This window comes from Saccostrea echinata, unplaced genomic scaffold (assembly GCF_033153115.1).
Source record: "Saccostrea echinata isolate AGI-Se365-2 ecotype Australia unplaced genomic scaffold, CSIRO_AGI_Sech_v1 ptg000029l, whole genome shotgun sequence".
Lineage (NCBI taxonomy): Eukaryota > Metazoa > Mollusca > Bivalvia > Ostreida > Ostreidae > Saccostrea > Saccostrea echinata.
Genome location: NW_026889778.1, coordinates 34955944 through 34970655, shown reverse-complemented (window position 1 = coordinate 34970655; position 14712 = coordinate 34955944). Strand labels below are relative to the sequence as shown.

The 14712-nt window shown below is 33.1% G+C and overlaps 1 protein-coding gene across 1 annotated transcript in view; it reads left to right on the top strand.

The window, feature by feature from the left end:
• Positions 1-14712, top strand: part of LOC133195865 (carnitine O-palmitoyltransferase 2, mitochondrial-like) — a 78601-nt gene that overhangs the window by 50863 nt on the left and 13026 nt on the right. Inside the window, exons 5-6 of the mRNA XM_061331833.1 lie at positions 13306-13409; positions 14008-14141. Coding sequence (XP_061187817.1) covers positions 13306-13409; positions 14008-14141 — 238 coding nt within the window. The remainder of the gene's footprint in view (positions 1-13305; positions 13410-14007; positions 14142-14712) is intronic.

The following is a 14712-nucleotide window of genomic DNA, read 5'->3' as shown; positions in this document are numbered from 1 at the left end:
TAAATCCCACATACTAAAGAAATCAAGAATGCTTGGTATTAAAATATTGTATTAGAGCAGGAGAATCGAATGCTATTAATAACAACTGAAGAAATAGCCGATAAAAGCTTAAATTCATTTTTATGCTCATCAGCACCTAAATTTCAGATAGAAAAAAAAATGTAGTATTTGCCGATAAAATTCATAATTTCGTTACACTTCAGAGACTCACCGTAAAACTTTCAGGAAACTTTCTTTGAGGTCTTTTCTGCAGTTTCTTAAAATCTTATGTCGATCCGAGGTGTATGAGTTTTAGAGAAATTTTCTACGTTGCTATTGATTTTTTTTTTTTCAAAAGGGGGGGGGGGGGTTGAGGAGAATTATTTATTTATTTATTCCTAACATTTTTAGAAGTAAGAGTTGTAGCAACCTCCACGAACTTAATCTTGATTGTGACCTTTGGGTCAAAGGTCAAGGTCAAGGTCATTAAAAAAAAAAAACAACAACAACTTTGCTTTAAACTGAGTTCAACACTGAAATGTACATGAATCTAGATGCATGTTCTGAATTTTTTTTACCCTTGAGTCAGTGTCAAGGTCAAAGGTTAAAGGTCAAAGGTCAAGGTCAAAGGTCAAGGTCATTTAAATAAATAGCTGATATCAACAATTTATATAGTTTTCAATGACCTTGACCTTTGACCTTGACCTACATTTCAAGGTCAAAGGTCAAACATGCCCATGCAGTTGGTTCCATGTCTCTAGGTTAGACCCTTTGAAAAAAAGTTCATTAAATGTAAGAAGCGAAAACTTTCAGGGACAGTAACTCATAGAAGGGGCCGAAGAACCCTTTCGCACTGTATAGATTGAAGAGTGCACTAAATGAGTCGAAGACACTGATGAAGGTTTGGAATCTCTACGCTTTACGGTTTCAGAGGAGTAGCGATAACAAGGTTTCATTGCGAAAGGGGTGACAACTTTTGAATGGGTCAAGCTTGGGGGACAAGAATGAAATCTTTAAAATAGTTTTAGAAGGACAAATTAAAGATGCAAAGATATGTAGTATATGTTGAAAGACAAAAGAGCTATAAAAAGAGTTAATTTTCTTATATTTTGAATGACCTTGACCTTTGACCTTGACCTTAACTTCAAGGTATAAGGTCAAAGAATCTTATGCAGTTGGTCCTATTTCTTTACGACTTATCATTAAGAAAATTTTTCATTATTCGTAAACACCAAAAAAATCTCAGGGGCGATAACTTATTAAAGGGCTCGACAAATCATTTCACAATGAAAAGATTGAAAAGTCCTCTCAAGTAGTCGAAAACATTGGTAATGGTTTCGAACCTCTGCGGTTTATGATTTCGAAGGAGTAGCGATAACAATGTTTTTCGTTCAAAGGGCAAGAACTCCGAAAGGGGTCATAGGTCATACTCGTTGGGTAGTTTTTCGAAATAACTTTTGATGTCGAGTATCATGAACTATAAAGTTCTTCGAAAAGTCTTTCGGTTCAAAAGGCGGTAACGGAAAAATAATAATAATAATAATAAACATAAGCATTTCAATAGGTCTTTCCACAGAAAGGTGGAAAGACCTAATAAACAGAAGCATTTCAAGAGGTCTTTCCACAGAAAGGTGGAAAGACCTAATAAACAGAAGAAAATCAATAGGTCTTTCCACAGAAAGGTGGAAAGACCTAATAAAACACTAGTAGACTAATTGTTCACAGAACAATTAGAGGTCTTTCCACCTTTTTAAGTGTTTCTATGTAATTTGGGCTGTAAAAAAAGAAGAAAACTGAAAAAAAAAAAAAAAAAAAAAATTGTTCTTCCAGCAGGGATCGAACTCGAAACCCTTAGCTTGAAAGGCAGGCGCGCTAACCACTACGCCACCAATTCCGATGAAGATGTATGCAGTAAACTACCTATTTAAGAATAAAAAATTGTTGTACAATGTAGTTATCGGAATTGAATAGTTTTGAGAAACATGTTTCCATATCATTTGGCTTTCAAAAGAACAGAAGAAAGAAAGAAAGAAGAAGAAGAAGAAGAAAAAAGCAAGAAAATAAATAAAAAATCAAAAATTCGTATTTTGCTGTACATTTATTGTCGGGCTCGTTTCTCTGTAGAGTTCAAAAGGTCTTTGCGCATCTCCAAAAAAAGATGTTTTTTTTTTTTTTTTTTTTGCGATTTAGGGGCCAATTTTTCTCTCTTTCCCCTTCTCTCTTCCTTTCTCTTCTCTCTTCCTTTCTCTCTCTCTCTCTCTCTCTCTCCTTTTTTCTTTTTGCTTCCGTGTTGATGGCATTTGTTTACATAGTTACCATGGAAGTACAATGCATGCATGACATGTGTTTTACTGTGCATATCGTAATTCTATTTTTGTGCACTGTGCATTCGAAGGTTTAATTTGAGGTGTTAAATGTTCTGATTTAGTTAAACTACTTAGAAAAGTGCCGATGAAATAAATCGGACTCGAGGCTAATGGTATGTAGGTCGTCATATAGGAAAACATGGACTGGACTCAAAGCGACCTGACTGCGGATTCTAAGATTGTTGCAGGCTCAGTAAGAAGATTCCTGAATGAAACAAGCTTCCATGTGGGTTATATTAAATGCAGCTATGATAAATAAAATGATCTACATACATTTTAAGAAGAAAACAAGATAATTAAAGCGTGGAATAGTTTATTTCATACATTTATATTGGTTTAACACCCCCCCCCCCTTTCATATATTCTGTATTTCTCGTATTTTGGATGACCTTGACCTTTGACCTTGACCTAAATTTCAAGGTCAAAGTTTCTAAAGTAGTCGAAGACACTGTCGAAGGTTTCGCATCTCTACGGTCAATGGTTTCGGAGGAGTAGCCATAACAAGGTTTTTCGCACAAGGGGCAAGAACTTTTTAATGCGTCAGGCTTAGGGGTTGAAAAGTGAAATCTGAAAATAGTTTTAAAAGGACATATGATGTATTTAATGTTATGTAATATATGTTGTAAGACAAAAGAGATATAAAAGGAGCTATATTTCTCATATTTAGAGTGACCTTGACCTTTGACCTTGAACAGATTTTGAAGGTCAGATGATGAAGAATCCAATGCAGTTGGTTTCGTGTCTCTACGATTAATCGTTTAAATTTTTTTCATTATTCGTGAGGAACAAAAACTTTCAGGGGGCAATAACTCTTCAAAGTGCTCGAACTATCATTTCGCAATACCAAGATTGAAAAGTCTTCTCAAGTAGTCGAAGACATCGGTGAAGGTTTCGTAACTCTAGGGTTTACGGTTTCGGAGGAGTAGCGATAACAAGGATTTATTGCGAAAGGGGTTATAACTCCTCGAGGGTTCAAAGTTCATATACGCAGGGTCAACTGCAAAAGTCTTTCACCAAGTACATTCTTATGGACCATGAATCTTTTCGATAAATCTTGAAACTCAAAAACACGCGGCGGAAAAATAATAATAATAATAAACAGAACAATTTCAATAGGACTTTCCACAGAAAGGTGGAAAGCCCTAATAAGATGAAAGAGACATCGAAAGCACTGACTTTTTCATGTTTTGAATGACCTTGACCTTTGACCTTGACCTAAATTTCAAGGTCAAAGTCCCTAAAGTAGTCGAAGACACTGTCGAAGTTTCCGCATCTCTACAGTCAATGGTTTCGGAGGAGTAGCGATAACAAGGTTTTTCGCACAAGGGGCAAGAACTTTTTAATGTGTCAGGCTTAGGGGTTGAAAAGTGAAATCTGAAAATAGTTTTAAAAGGACATATGATGTATTTAATGTTATGATATATATGTTGTAAGACAAAAGAGATATAAAAGGAGCTATATTTCTCATATTTAGAGTGACCTTGACCTTTGACCTTGAACAGATTTTGAAGGTCAGATGAAGGAGAATCCAATGCAGTTGGTTTCGTGTCTCTACGATTAATCGTTTAAATTTTTTTCATTATTCGTGAGGAACAAAAACTTTCAGGGGGCAATAACTCTTCAAAGTGCTCGATCTATCATTTCGCAATACCAAGATTGAAGAGTCTCCTCAAGTAGTCGAAGACATTGGTGAAGGTTTTGTACCTCTATGGTTTACGGTTTCAGAGGAGTAGCGATAACAAGGTTTCTAGCGAAAGGGGCAATAACTGCGAAAGAGGTCATAGGTTATATGCGTTGGGTCAAATTTGTTCATAACTTTTTATGACCTTTACGATGAACAAAAAATCTTTTCGATAAATGTCGAAACAAAAAATCAGCGGAAGAAAAATAATAATAACTAGTAGACTAATTGTTCTCGAACAATTAGAGGTCTTTCCACCTTTAAATTTCATATATTCTTCATATTTAACTCTCTACTCTTTATTTTTATACAAAAGAAACCAGAAATGGCTTGAGAGATGGAAAAAATGAAAATTTAAAAATTTTGAAATGACCTTGACCTTTGACCTTGAACAAATATTCAAGGTCAAAGGCCAAGGGTCACATTACAATTAACCCCATGCTTCTACCACTTTTAGCTTTAAAGTTATAAGGTTTACTAGTAAGCGCAAAGACGTTAAAGGGCGATAACTCATATAAGGGGTCATCGGATACTTTCGCACTGAATAGATTGAAGTTGTGTCTAAAGACACTGAATACATTAGTGAAGGTTTCGTGTCTCTGCGGTTTACGGTTTCAGAGGAGTAGCGATAACAAGGTTTTTTGCACAAGGGGAAATAACTTTTAAAAGGGTTAAGCTAAGGGGACAAGATTGAAATCTTTGAAATAGTTTTAAAAGTACATATTAAAGATGCAAAGATATACTGTATATGTTGAAAGATAAAAGAGCTATAAAAAGAGCTTTATTTCTCTTTTTTGGAATGACCTTGACCTTTGACCTTGACATAAACTTCAAGGTCTAGGGTTAAGGAATCTAATGCAGTTAGTTTCATGTCTCTACGACTTATCGTTTTGAAAATTTTTCATTAATTGTAAACTTCAAAAACTTTCAGGGGCGATAACTCATAAAAGGGCTCAACGAATCCTTTCGTAATGAATAGATTGAAGAGTCTCCTCAATTAGTCGAAGACATTGGTGAAGGTTTCGTACCTCTACGGTTTACGGTTTCAGAGGAGTAGCGATAACAAGGTTTCTAGCGAAAGGGGCAATAACTGCGAAAGAGGTCATAGGTTATACGCGTTGGGTCAAATTTGTTCCTAACTTTTTATGACCTTTACGGTCAATGAATAATCTTTTCGATAAACATCGAAACAAAAAATCAGCGGAAGAATAATAATAATAATAATAATAATAATAATAAACAGAAGAAAATCAATAGGTCTTTCCACAGAAAGGTGGAAAGACCTAATAAGAATAATAAGAATAATAATAATAAACAGAAGAAAATCAATAGGTCTTTCCACAGAAAGGTGGAAAGACCTAATAATTATAATAATAATAATAAACAGAAGAAAATCAATAGGTCTTTCCACAGAAAGGTGGAAAGACCTAATAATAATAATAAACATAAGCATATCAAGAGGTCTTTCCACAGAAAGGTGGAAAGACCTAATAAACATAAGCATTTCAAGAGGTCTTTCCACAGAAAGGTGGAAAGACCTAATAACTAGTAGACTAATTATTCACAGAACAATTAGAGGTCTTTCCACCTTTTTAAGTGTTTCCATGTAATTTGGGCTGTAAAAAAAGAAGAAAAATGAAAAAAAAAAAAAAAATGTTCTTCTAGCAGGGATCGAACTCAGAACCCTTAGCTTGAAAGGCAGACGCGCTAACCACTACGCCACGAATTCCGATGAAGATGTATGCAGTAAACTACCTATTTAGGAATAAAAAAAAAAAAATGTTGTACAACGTAGTTTTCGGAATTGAATAGTTTTGAGAAACATGTTTCCATATCATTTGGCTTTCAAAAGAACAAAAGAAAGAAGAAGAAAAATACAAGAAAATAAATAAACTCAAAAATTCGTCTTTTGCTATAGATTTATTGTCGGGTTCGTTTCTCTGTAGAGTTCAAGAGGTCTTCGCGCAGCTCCCAAAAAAGTTTTTTTTTTGTTTTTGTTTTTTTTTTTTGCGATTTAGGAGCCAATTTTTCTCTCTTTCCCCTTCTCTCTTCCTCTCTCTTCCTCTTTTTTTCTCTCTCTCTTCTTTTTTCTTTTTTGCTTCCGTGTTGATGGCATTTGTTTACATAGTTACCATGGATGTACAATGCATGACGTGTTTTACTGTGCATGTCGTAATTCTATTTTTGTGCATTATGCTTACGAAGGTTTAATTTGAGGTGTTAAATGTTCTGATTTAGTTAAACTACTTAGAAAAGTGCCGATGATATAAATCGGACTCGAGGGCTAATGGTATGTAGGTCGTCATGTAGGAAAACATGGATTGGACTCAAAGCGACCTGACTGTGGATCCCAAGATTGTTGCAGGTTCTGTATGAAGATTCCTGAATGAAACAAGCTTCAATGTGGGTTATATTAAATGCAGCTATGATAAATAAAATGTTCTATATGCATTTTAAGAAGAAAACAAGATCATTAAAGCATGGAATAGTTTATTTCATACATTGATATTGGTTTAACCCCCCCCTTTCATATGTTCTGTATTTCTCATTTTTTGGATGACCTTGACCTTTGACCTTCACATAAATATCCAGAACAAAAATGCAAGAATCCATTTCAGTTGGTCCCATGTCTCTACGTCTAAGCGTTAAAATTTTTTTCAAGTTACGTAAACAGCAAAAAAACTTCAGGAGCAATAACTTGTATAAGGCTTCGATGAATCCTTTCGCAATGATAGATTGAAAAGCCCTCTCAATTAGTGAAAAGTATTGGTGAAGGTTCTGTATCTCTACGGTTTGTGGTTTCAGAGGAGTAGCGATAACAAGCTTTTCTTGCGAAAGGGGCAATAACTTCATTAAATGTCATCGCTCGAAGTGGTTGGGTCAAATCTGAAAATCATTTAAGTAGTCGACTAATATGAAAGATGCGTCTCTTCGATAAGTTGCGAAACAAAAAATCAGCGGAAGAAAAATAATAATAATAAGAATAATAATAAAGAGAAGAAAATCAATAGGACTTTCCACAGAAAGGTGGAAAGCCCTAATAATATGTGTCGAAAGATGAAAGAGACTTTTTTTTTTTAAAAATCATGTTTTAAATGACCTTGACCTTTGACCTTGACCTAAATTTCAAGGTCAAAGTTTCTAAAGTGCTCGAAGACACTGTTGAAGGTTTCGCATCTCTACGGTCAATGGTTTCGGAGGAGTAGCGTTAACAAGGTTTTTCGTCAAGGGGCAAGAACTTTTTAATGCGTCAGGCTTAGGGGTTAAAAAGTGAAATCTGAAAATAGTTTTAAAAGGACATTTGATGTATTTAATGTTATCTAATGTATCTTGTAAGACAAGAGAGATTTTTAAAGAGCTAAATTTCTCATATTTAGAGTGACCTTGACCTTTGACCTTGAACAAATTTTGAAGGTCAGATGATGAAGAATCCAATGCAGTTGCTTTTGTGTCTCTACGATTAATCGGTTTCATTATTTTCATTATACGTAAAAGAACAAAAACTTTCAGGGGGCAATAACTCATCATAGTGCTCCAACTATCATTTCGCAATGAAAGATTGAAAAGTACTCTCAAGTAGTCGAAGACATCGGTGAAGGTTTTGTAACTCTATGGTTTACGGTTTCGGAGGAGTAGCGATAACAAGCTTTTATTGCGAAAGGGTTCATAACTCTTTGAGGGGTCAAAGTTCATATACACAGGGTCAACTGCAAAATTCTTTTACAGAGTACATTCTTATGAACTGTAAATCTTTTCGATAGATCTTGAAACTCAAAATCACACGGCGGAAAAATAATAAAAAATAAAAATAAGAAACAGAAGAATATCAATAGGTCTTTCCACAGAAAGGTGGAAAGACCTAATAATAAACAGAACAATTTCAATAGGTCTTTCCACAGAAAGGTGGAAAGACCTAATAATAATAATAAACAGAAGAAAATCAATAGGACTTTCCACAGAAAGGTGGAAAGCCCTAATAATAAACATAAGCATTTCAAGAGGTCTTTCCACAGAAAGGTGGAAAGACCTAAAAAGCTAAGTCCAAACATAGGTACATAAAAAATACATCCTTATTTTACCGATTTTGCCAAAAAAGTTTAAGTCCCAGAAAAGTACATTTTTAGTACAGTGAAAAGACTAAGTCCAAATTAGGTACAAAAAAAGTACTTTGGAAAAAAACTAAGTCCTAAAAAGTACCAAAAAAATTACTGTGGAAAAAAACTAAGTCCAAATAAAGTACAAAAAAAGGTCATCAGCTTTCAGAGGCTATCTGGCCCAGTCCAAAAAAAGTATACTTTTTCTGACCTTTTTCTAAAAAGCACAAATTTATATAGTATAAAAGTAGCATTAAAGTATACTTTCTTGTATTTATTTTGGTATGGGGGCCTTAAAGCTACCTTTAAGTAAGAAATACACCACCATTAAGTTACCATCTCAAAGTCCTTAATGGGTGCTTAAAGTTAGCTTAATGGTGGCTTAATGGTGACTTATAGGAGCTTAATGGTAGCTATTAGACAATCTTTAAGTCACCATTAAGCCAGACTTATAGATGCTTAATGTCCAAACTCCATTAAGCTACCATTAAACTACCTTTAAGCCACCATTAAGTCACCATTACACAGTCGATAAAACTGCTTTAATGGGCTAAATATTATTTTTATAATGATTTCTTCACAAAAATTATAAATGTCGAGTTTTCGCATTTGTTAATTCGGCGAAAATAATGTAAAAGAAAGAAAAAAAACGTTCCCAACAGGATTTGATCCTTCGACCTTTAGTTTGGAGGGCGAACTCTATAATTACTGAGCTATCGGGGCCGTTGATTTCACGGTGAAATATAAAACCTTAATTTTTAACAAAACTTGTTTGGACTGGTACTAGTACATGTATTTTTTTCTAATATTTATATTTATTAATCAATAATATGAATAATTATATTTATATATATATATTTTAAAAAGAAACTGTTATTAAGTTTTATATAACGTTAATATTTCTTAACCGTGGAGCGGAGTTCGATGTGATTGTATGAAACAACTTTATGATTTTAAGTTACTGAATTCCTCGTTCTGTTATTCGCAGAATTTTATGCATGAAAAGATTGAAATTCAAGATATAACAAAAAATTTTTATTAAAAAGGAATACATCATCGAAAGAGAACGATGGAAAATAAAAAACAGATTATAGTTCCTATAAATATGCTGCTGATATTTACGATTTTTTGTGTGCTAAATATATATAAATGACAATCTTTGCGTAACATTTAAGTTATAAATTGTTTTTTATATCATCTTCAGTTTTAGTTCTTTTTATATCGTTATGGGTATCAAAATAATTGTCTTTTTGTCTAAAATCATAATTTTTAATTTGTAATATACTTGCATTATTTTTTTTTAAGTTTTGTAAAAATAATAGATCATCAAAATTTGTCACTATGTTCCCGTGTATAGTTTCCTGTTAGCGGACGGGGACTGGTGGGGACATGTAATTAAGGTCTATTGTCTAACCAGTTGATATACTGTCCACTGTTTATTTTACCCCGCTTCCCAGTGTGTATGGTTTATTCCCTGAACGTCTACTGGCTAAAACAACTATTTAATTATCACACTCAATTAAGAGGCCCTCTAAGGGGTCCAGGTAGAGTTTACCTGTGTTACCTTGATTGAACAAAGTAGTCAAAATCAAATAAGTTAATATTTACTGATAAAACTGTGTACTAAAGCATAGATTTATTGATCAAATACTTGCTATAACTGAAGGCACTAAACAATTAAATATTTTTTCATGTACATGTACATGTAATAAATAATTTATTATAAATTATTTTCAATTAAGCATAACTTTTTTTAACCTAACACTTGGCACTTAATTGAAGCATCACTTACACCACTTTTAACATTTTAAGCTTTGTTTAATCTATATTAAACATGGAGAACTTTTTTCACATCGCATTTACAGGTCCATAGAACGAAAAGGGGGGAGGGGGCATTTTTCTGAGCAAAGCCTTTTCCTGTAGTATAGTCTATTCCTCTAGATCTAATATGTAAATTTTCATTTAGATGTTGCCCCCTCTTACACTCTTTTGCTGTAAGGTCGAGCTCTGGCGAATATTCCAGCACTTGAAAAAAAAATCTACAAACAGAGAAAGTCCACCCCTCCCCACACACGAACACACAAAATAGGATTTTCAAGGTTTTTTTTTTTTGAATTATTTAAATTTTACTTGTTAGATTTCTCTGGGGGGTTGCCCCTTCTCCCACTGTTTAAACCATTGCTACCTCTTTGTTTGGAAGCAATATCTAAAGTTAAAGGGGGGGGGGGGTAAAATTCAAAATGATTTTTTTTTTCAAATATAATCGTATCTTACTCTTCTTGATAGATTTTTTACCAAAATAAGTTACATGTATATTGTGATTGAGTTTTATGATACTAACTTACAAAGATTTCGAAATTATTTATTGTTATAATATTTAAAATTAATGCTTTGAAATGATTAAAACTAAATTAAATCAAAAGTATCTAAAGCAAAATTTATTTAAAATGACATATGATCGATAGATTTTTCCTGTTTAAGAAAGAATGCTACTTACATGTTCACGGAAATTTTATTTAACCGATCTTTAAGACGTCTCCTCTGAAATATGGCTTAAGTATGGAAAGATCGATATTAGTTTAAATTAATTTTTATAAATTTTGGGGGCTTTTTTAGGAGAAAATGAAAAGATTGTTTTGTTTTAATTGCAAATAAGATCCTTTAGAGTTTAAAGTTTGCCCTAAATAAATGGATAATATAAATATTTAATAGAAAATGTCAAGAAAAATGAGATAAGGTTTTTTTTTTAATTTTTGCTAAAAAATTATTTATGAAAATAAAACACATTATTTTTAGCATTTTTTAACAAATGCATAAAATCTTCAAGATTTTTACATTTCCCCTGAAAAAAAAATCATGTTAAAACAATAAATATCTTTTATCAATATTTCCATGCTGAAACCATGTTTCAGAAGAGATGTCAAACATTATTGTTACTGTATAATTCCTCCTTCAATAAATACAGGTAAAGCTAGTTCATAAATGATTGTAGATCCTACCTGTACCCCTTACAGGGCCCCTTAATTGAGTGTGATAATTAGATGTTGGTTTAGTCCAGTAGACGTTCGGGGAACACACCGTGTGTATAAATCTGGTCGGATGCCATGTTTAATCTGATGGCTGTTCTTCTGAAAATTGATTTTGAAATAACAATCATTGAAAACTGACTATATTTTGGTAAGTTCTTACTTCTGCATTATTTTAAATTCTCACATCTGCATTATTTTAAAATAAAGAAGAAATAATGGCACTTAACCAGGAATCAATTCAAATTATTTAATGATGGAATTCAATGATTGGCAATATAATCTATACCTATATATTTTTTTTTATATCTTAAACATTTCTCTACCAAAAGAAAAATTAAGAGACTTGGAGATATATCTTTTTTTCCAGAAGAAAATGACTAATTACAATATTTCCTATGAATTTGGCAGCGGAACGTGGCTCACCACACACAAAAGAAAAATAAGTGATTTTTTAAAAAAAATTAATACATATGTGTTTATGGATAAAAATAATTTTAAAACAAGTATTTCAGCAAACTGATTTTAGATAGTGAAAATTTTAAGGCATTCGGTGAAGCTGTTCTCAGTTCCCGAGTTTATACGCATTGACAAAAATGTTAGAATTATGAATTGAATAAGAATTTGCATAAATGATATTGAAACAACTTTACACTTAACAAGTTTTTTTAAAGACTTGATAAAGGATGCGTTAAGGTGGTTTAATTAAGTTTGGACATTAAGCCACCATTAAGCTGCAGCTTAAAGGTGGCTTAATGGTAGCTTAATGAAGTTTGGATGTTAAGCACCTAGAAGCTGCAGCTTAATGGTAGCTTAATGGTGGCTTAAAGGAATTAACTCCTATAAGCCACCATTAAGCTACCATTAAGCCAACATTAAGCGATTGCTTAAAGATGGTCTTTAGTCCTGTGTATAAGTACATAGTTATGATGAACAAGGCTGCCTCCTCAGAAATTATGAATTTCATGGCCCCAGGGTCAGGGGTTCTGGTGTTAGGGCTGGGCTCTATTGATTATATAGGGAACGTGCATAAATTCTTTCAAAATCTTCTCTGCTCCTGGATATTATTCAAACAAGAATACCCAGGATGGTTATGATAAGGAAGCATGCCTCTTCCAAAAATATTGAAATTCATGGCCCCTGGGTCAGGGGTTCTAGTGAAGCTCTATTGATTATATAGTAAAAATGCATAATTTCTTTCAAAATATTTTTTTCTACTACTATTCATAAAGCAAAGAAGCAAGTGTATAGTTATGATGAGCAAGGGTGCTTCTTCCAGAATTGTGAGTTCATGGCCCCTGGGTCAGATGTTCTGATGTAAGGGTGGGCTTCATTTATTTAATAATATAGTAAAAATGCATTTCTTTGAAAATCTGTGCTTCTGGGCATATTGGAGGCAAACAGAGTAAAAGTTTTAATATGCAAGGGTATTTTTACCAGAATTTTGAACACCTGGACCATTTAGTCAAGTGTTCTCGTCCTGGCCAGGGCTCTATTAATTTGTATTCTGCTGAGCAAAGTTATTCCCCTTTGCCATTCACCTTTGTTAATTACTGTAAATAATGCATTTGAATGGTTAATAGAATAAGAGAATTATGCAAGAATATTTATTGTATTCATGTAATACAAAAAAAGTACTAACATAGTTTTAATGATCAGGTGGACTTGGAAATAATAGATGAATAAAAATGAGATAAAAATAACTTATCTTTTTAAATGTTCTTCAAAGGCCAAGAGAGGCCAATGTGAGAAGTAATAATATGGGGTTAAAAATTAGACATTTTGTTAATAGTCTGCATGGTAATAGTGATAAATGGGAGACAGATTGGATACTAGACTAAGACCAATTACTTTGTTGATCATAATCATACTATTTATTCTTTTGCTTTTGGGCAACAAAGCTTCATTTATTAGTTTATGGATCCTCTAAATTGCTGTATTGTACTCAGGTGATCATTAAGGCCCTTGGGCCTCTTGTTTCATTCTGCCATGAGAAAAATAAAGATGAAACTGCATCAAAACTTAGGCTGTAAAGTAATGATATTAAAAAAAAAATATTGTATTTACCAAGAGGTATGATTTTAATAAATTGACACTTTAACAGATTAATTAGTGATATTCCATGCTCCCAGAGTTGAGGTAATATTTTTTTTCTTTAGAGCCATGGTTTGACATGTACTTAAAGTCCAGATTGCCTATTGTATTGAATTACAATCCTTTCGTTTCCTTCCAAGATGATCCACGACCAGATTACCAGAACCAGGTACATCTACAACAAGCTCACTAACTTCTTAATCACAAAGTGTTCTGTTCTCTGTGACTGTTTTACCTTTAAAGTCCTTAAAAGGAAGGGCTACATGAATAAGCTTTTTTCAGTTATTATAATGATGTGCTTAATTGGAAAGTTGGTCTTTATAGTAAGTACACTTTTTCATGTACATTTAAGTTAAAAGGAATATGAAATGATTTTTTTTTTCAATGGACATGAAAAAAATCTAGCCCCAGGATTGTGATGTTAGGAATCTTTCTTATGCTAGAGCACCATGGACATTTTCCTTCTTACCTTGGTGTGAAGTACATGAACTGTCTGAATTCACATCTACCAAATTACAGATGTACTCTGTTTCTGAGTTCATTTATCTTTTACTCTTATATCATCATCCATCGTTCACTAGATTTTTTTTATATTACAATTACAGTGTAATTAAAAGCTGAATTTAGTCCTAGGAGTTGGTACTTATCCTATTCAAATTTAGGGTTTATTTCAGTCACCTGATCAGGTGCAAGGCACAGGAAGAACATAAATTATCAGATGAACTCTACTACCTACATGTAAAACCTATGATCGTTGACATTTTCAGCTCATTCGCTCAACAAATATGATTGTGTCATCACTTAAATTCATGAAGACAATGAGGGCTAATATCCTAGAGCCTGATATCTATCATCTGTTTCCAGCAAAGTCGGACAACATGAGGTTCAGGAAAATCATGAGGTAATAATGTTAATAACTTGGTTGATTCCTTATTTTAAGCAAGTAGTTAATATCGCTAAATGACTTGAAAATGTCAGATAGTGAGATCTGCAGATGGGCTGTATATCATGTTGTTTTACATATATTCAAACAATATAGAAAATAAAAGCAAGAAATTTTATTTGTGAGTAGTGTTTCTTGTGAATTTACGAGATAATGAATTTTCCGCTAACATTTAGGAATCTACAGTAAGTAGATGCTGTCATAAGACAGTAATACCCACTCATAAGTGACTGTTTTCTTCTAAAATTAATCACCTTTGTACCTGGGTAACTAATTACTCCAGCATGCTAGAGGTTCACGGCGAGACAGCGTAGGGACGTTAACAGAGGCTCTTACTTGTAGGAGTAGGTAACTAATGAAGAAAGCAGCTTTAATTTTTCCTTCATTTACATAAATAACCATACATTAAATTGAACATGACGTGCTCTGGTGAGCGTGTGGTCCATGGGCCCCTTGTATTACTATATTAACATAAATTTATTAGCAGTCTCAAACTGAAAATAGCAATGCCACTTTTGGTATCCCCTTT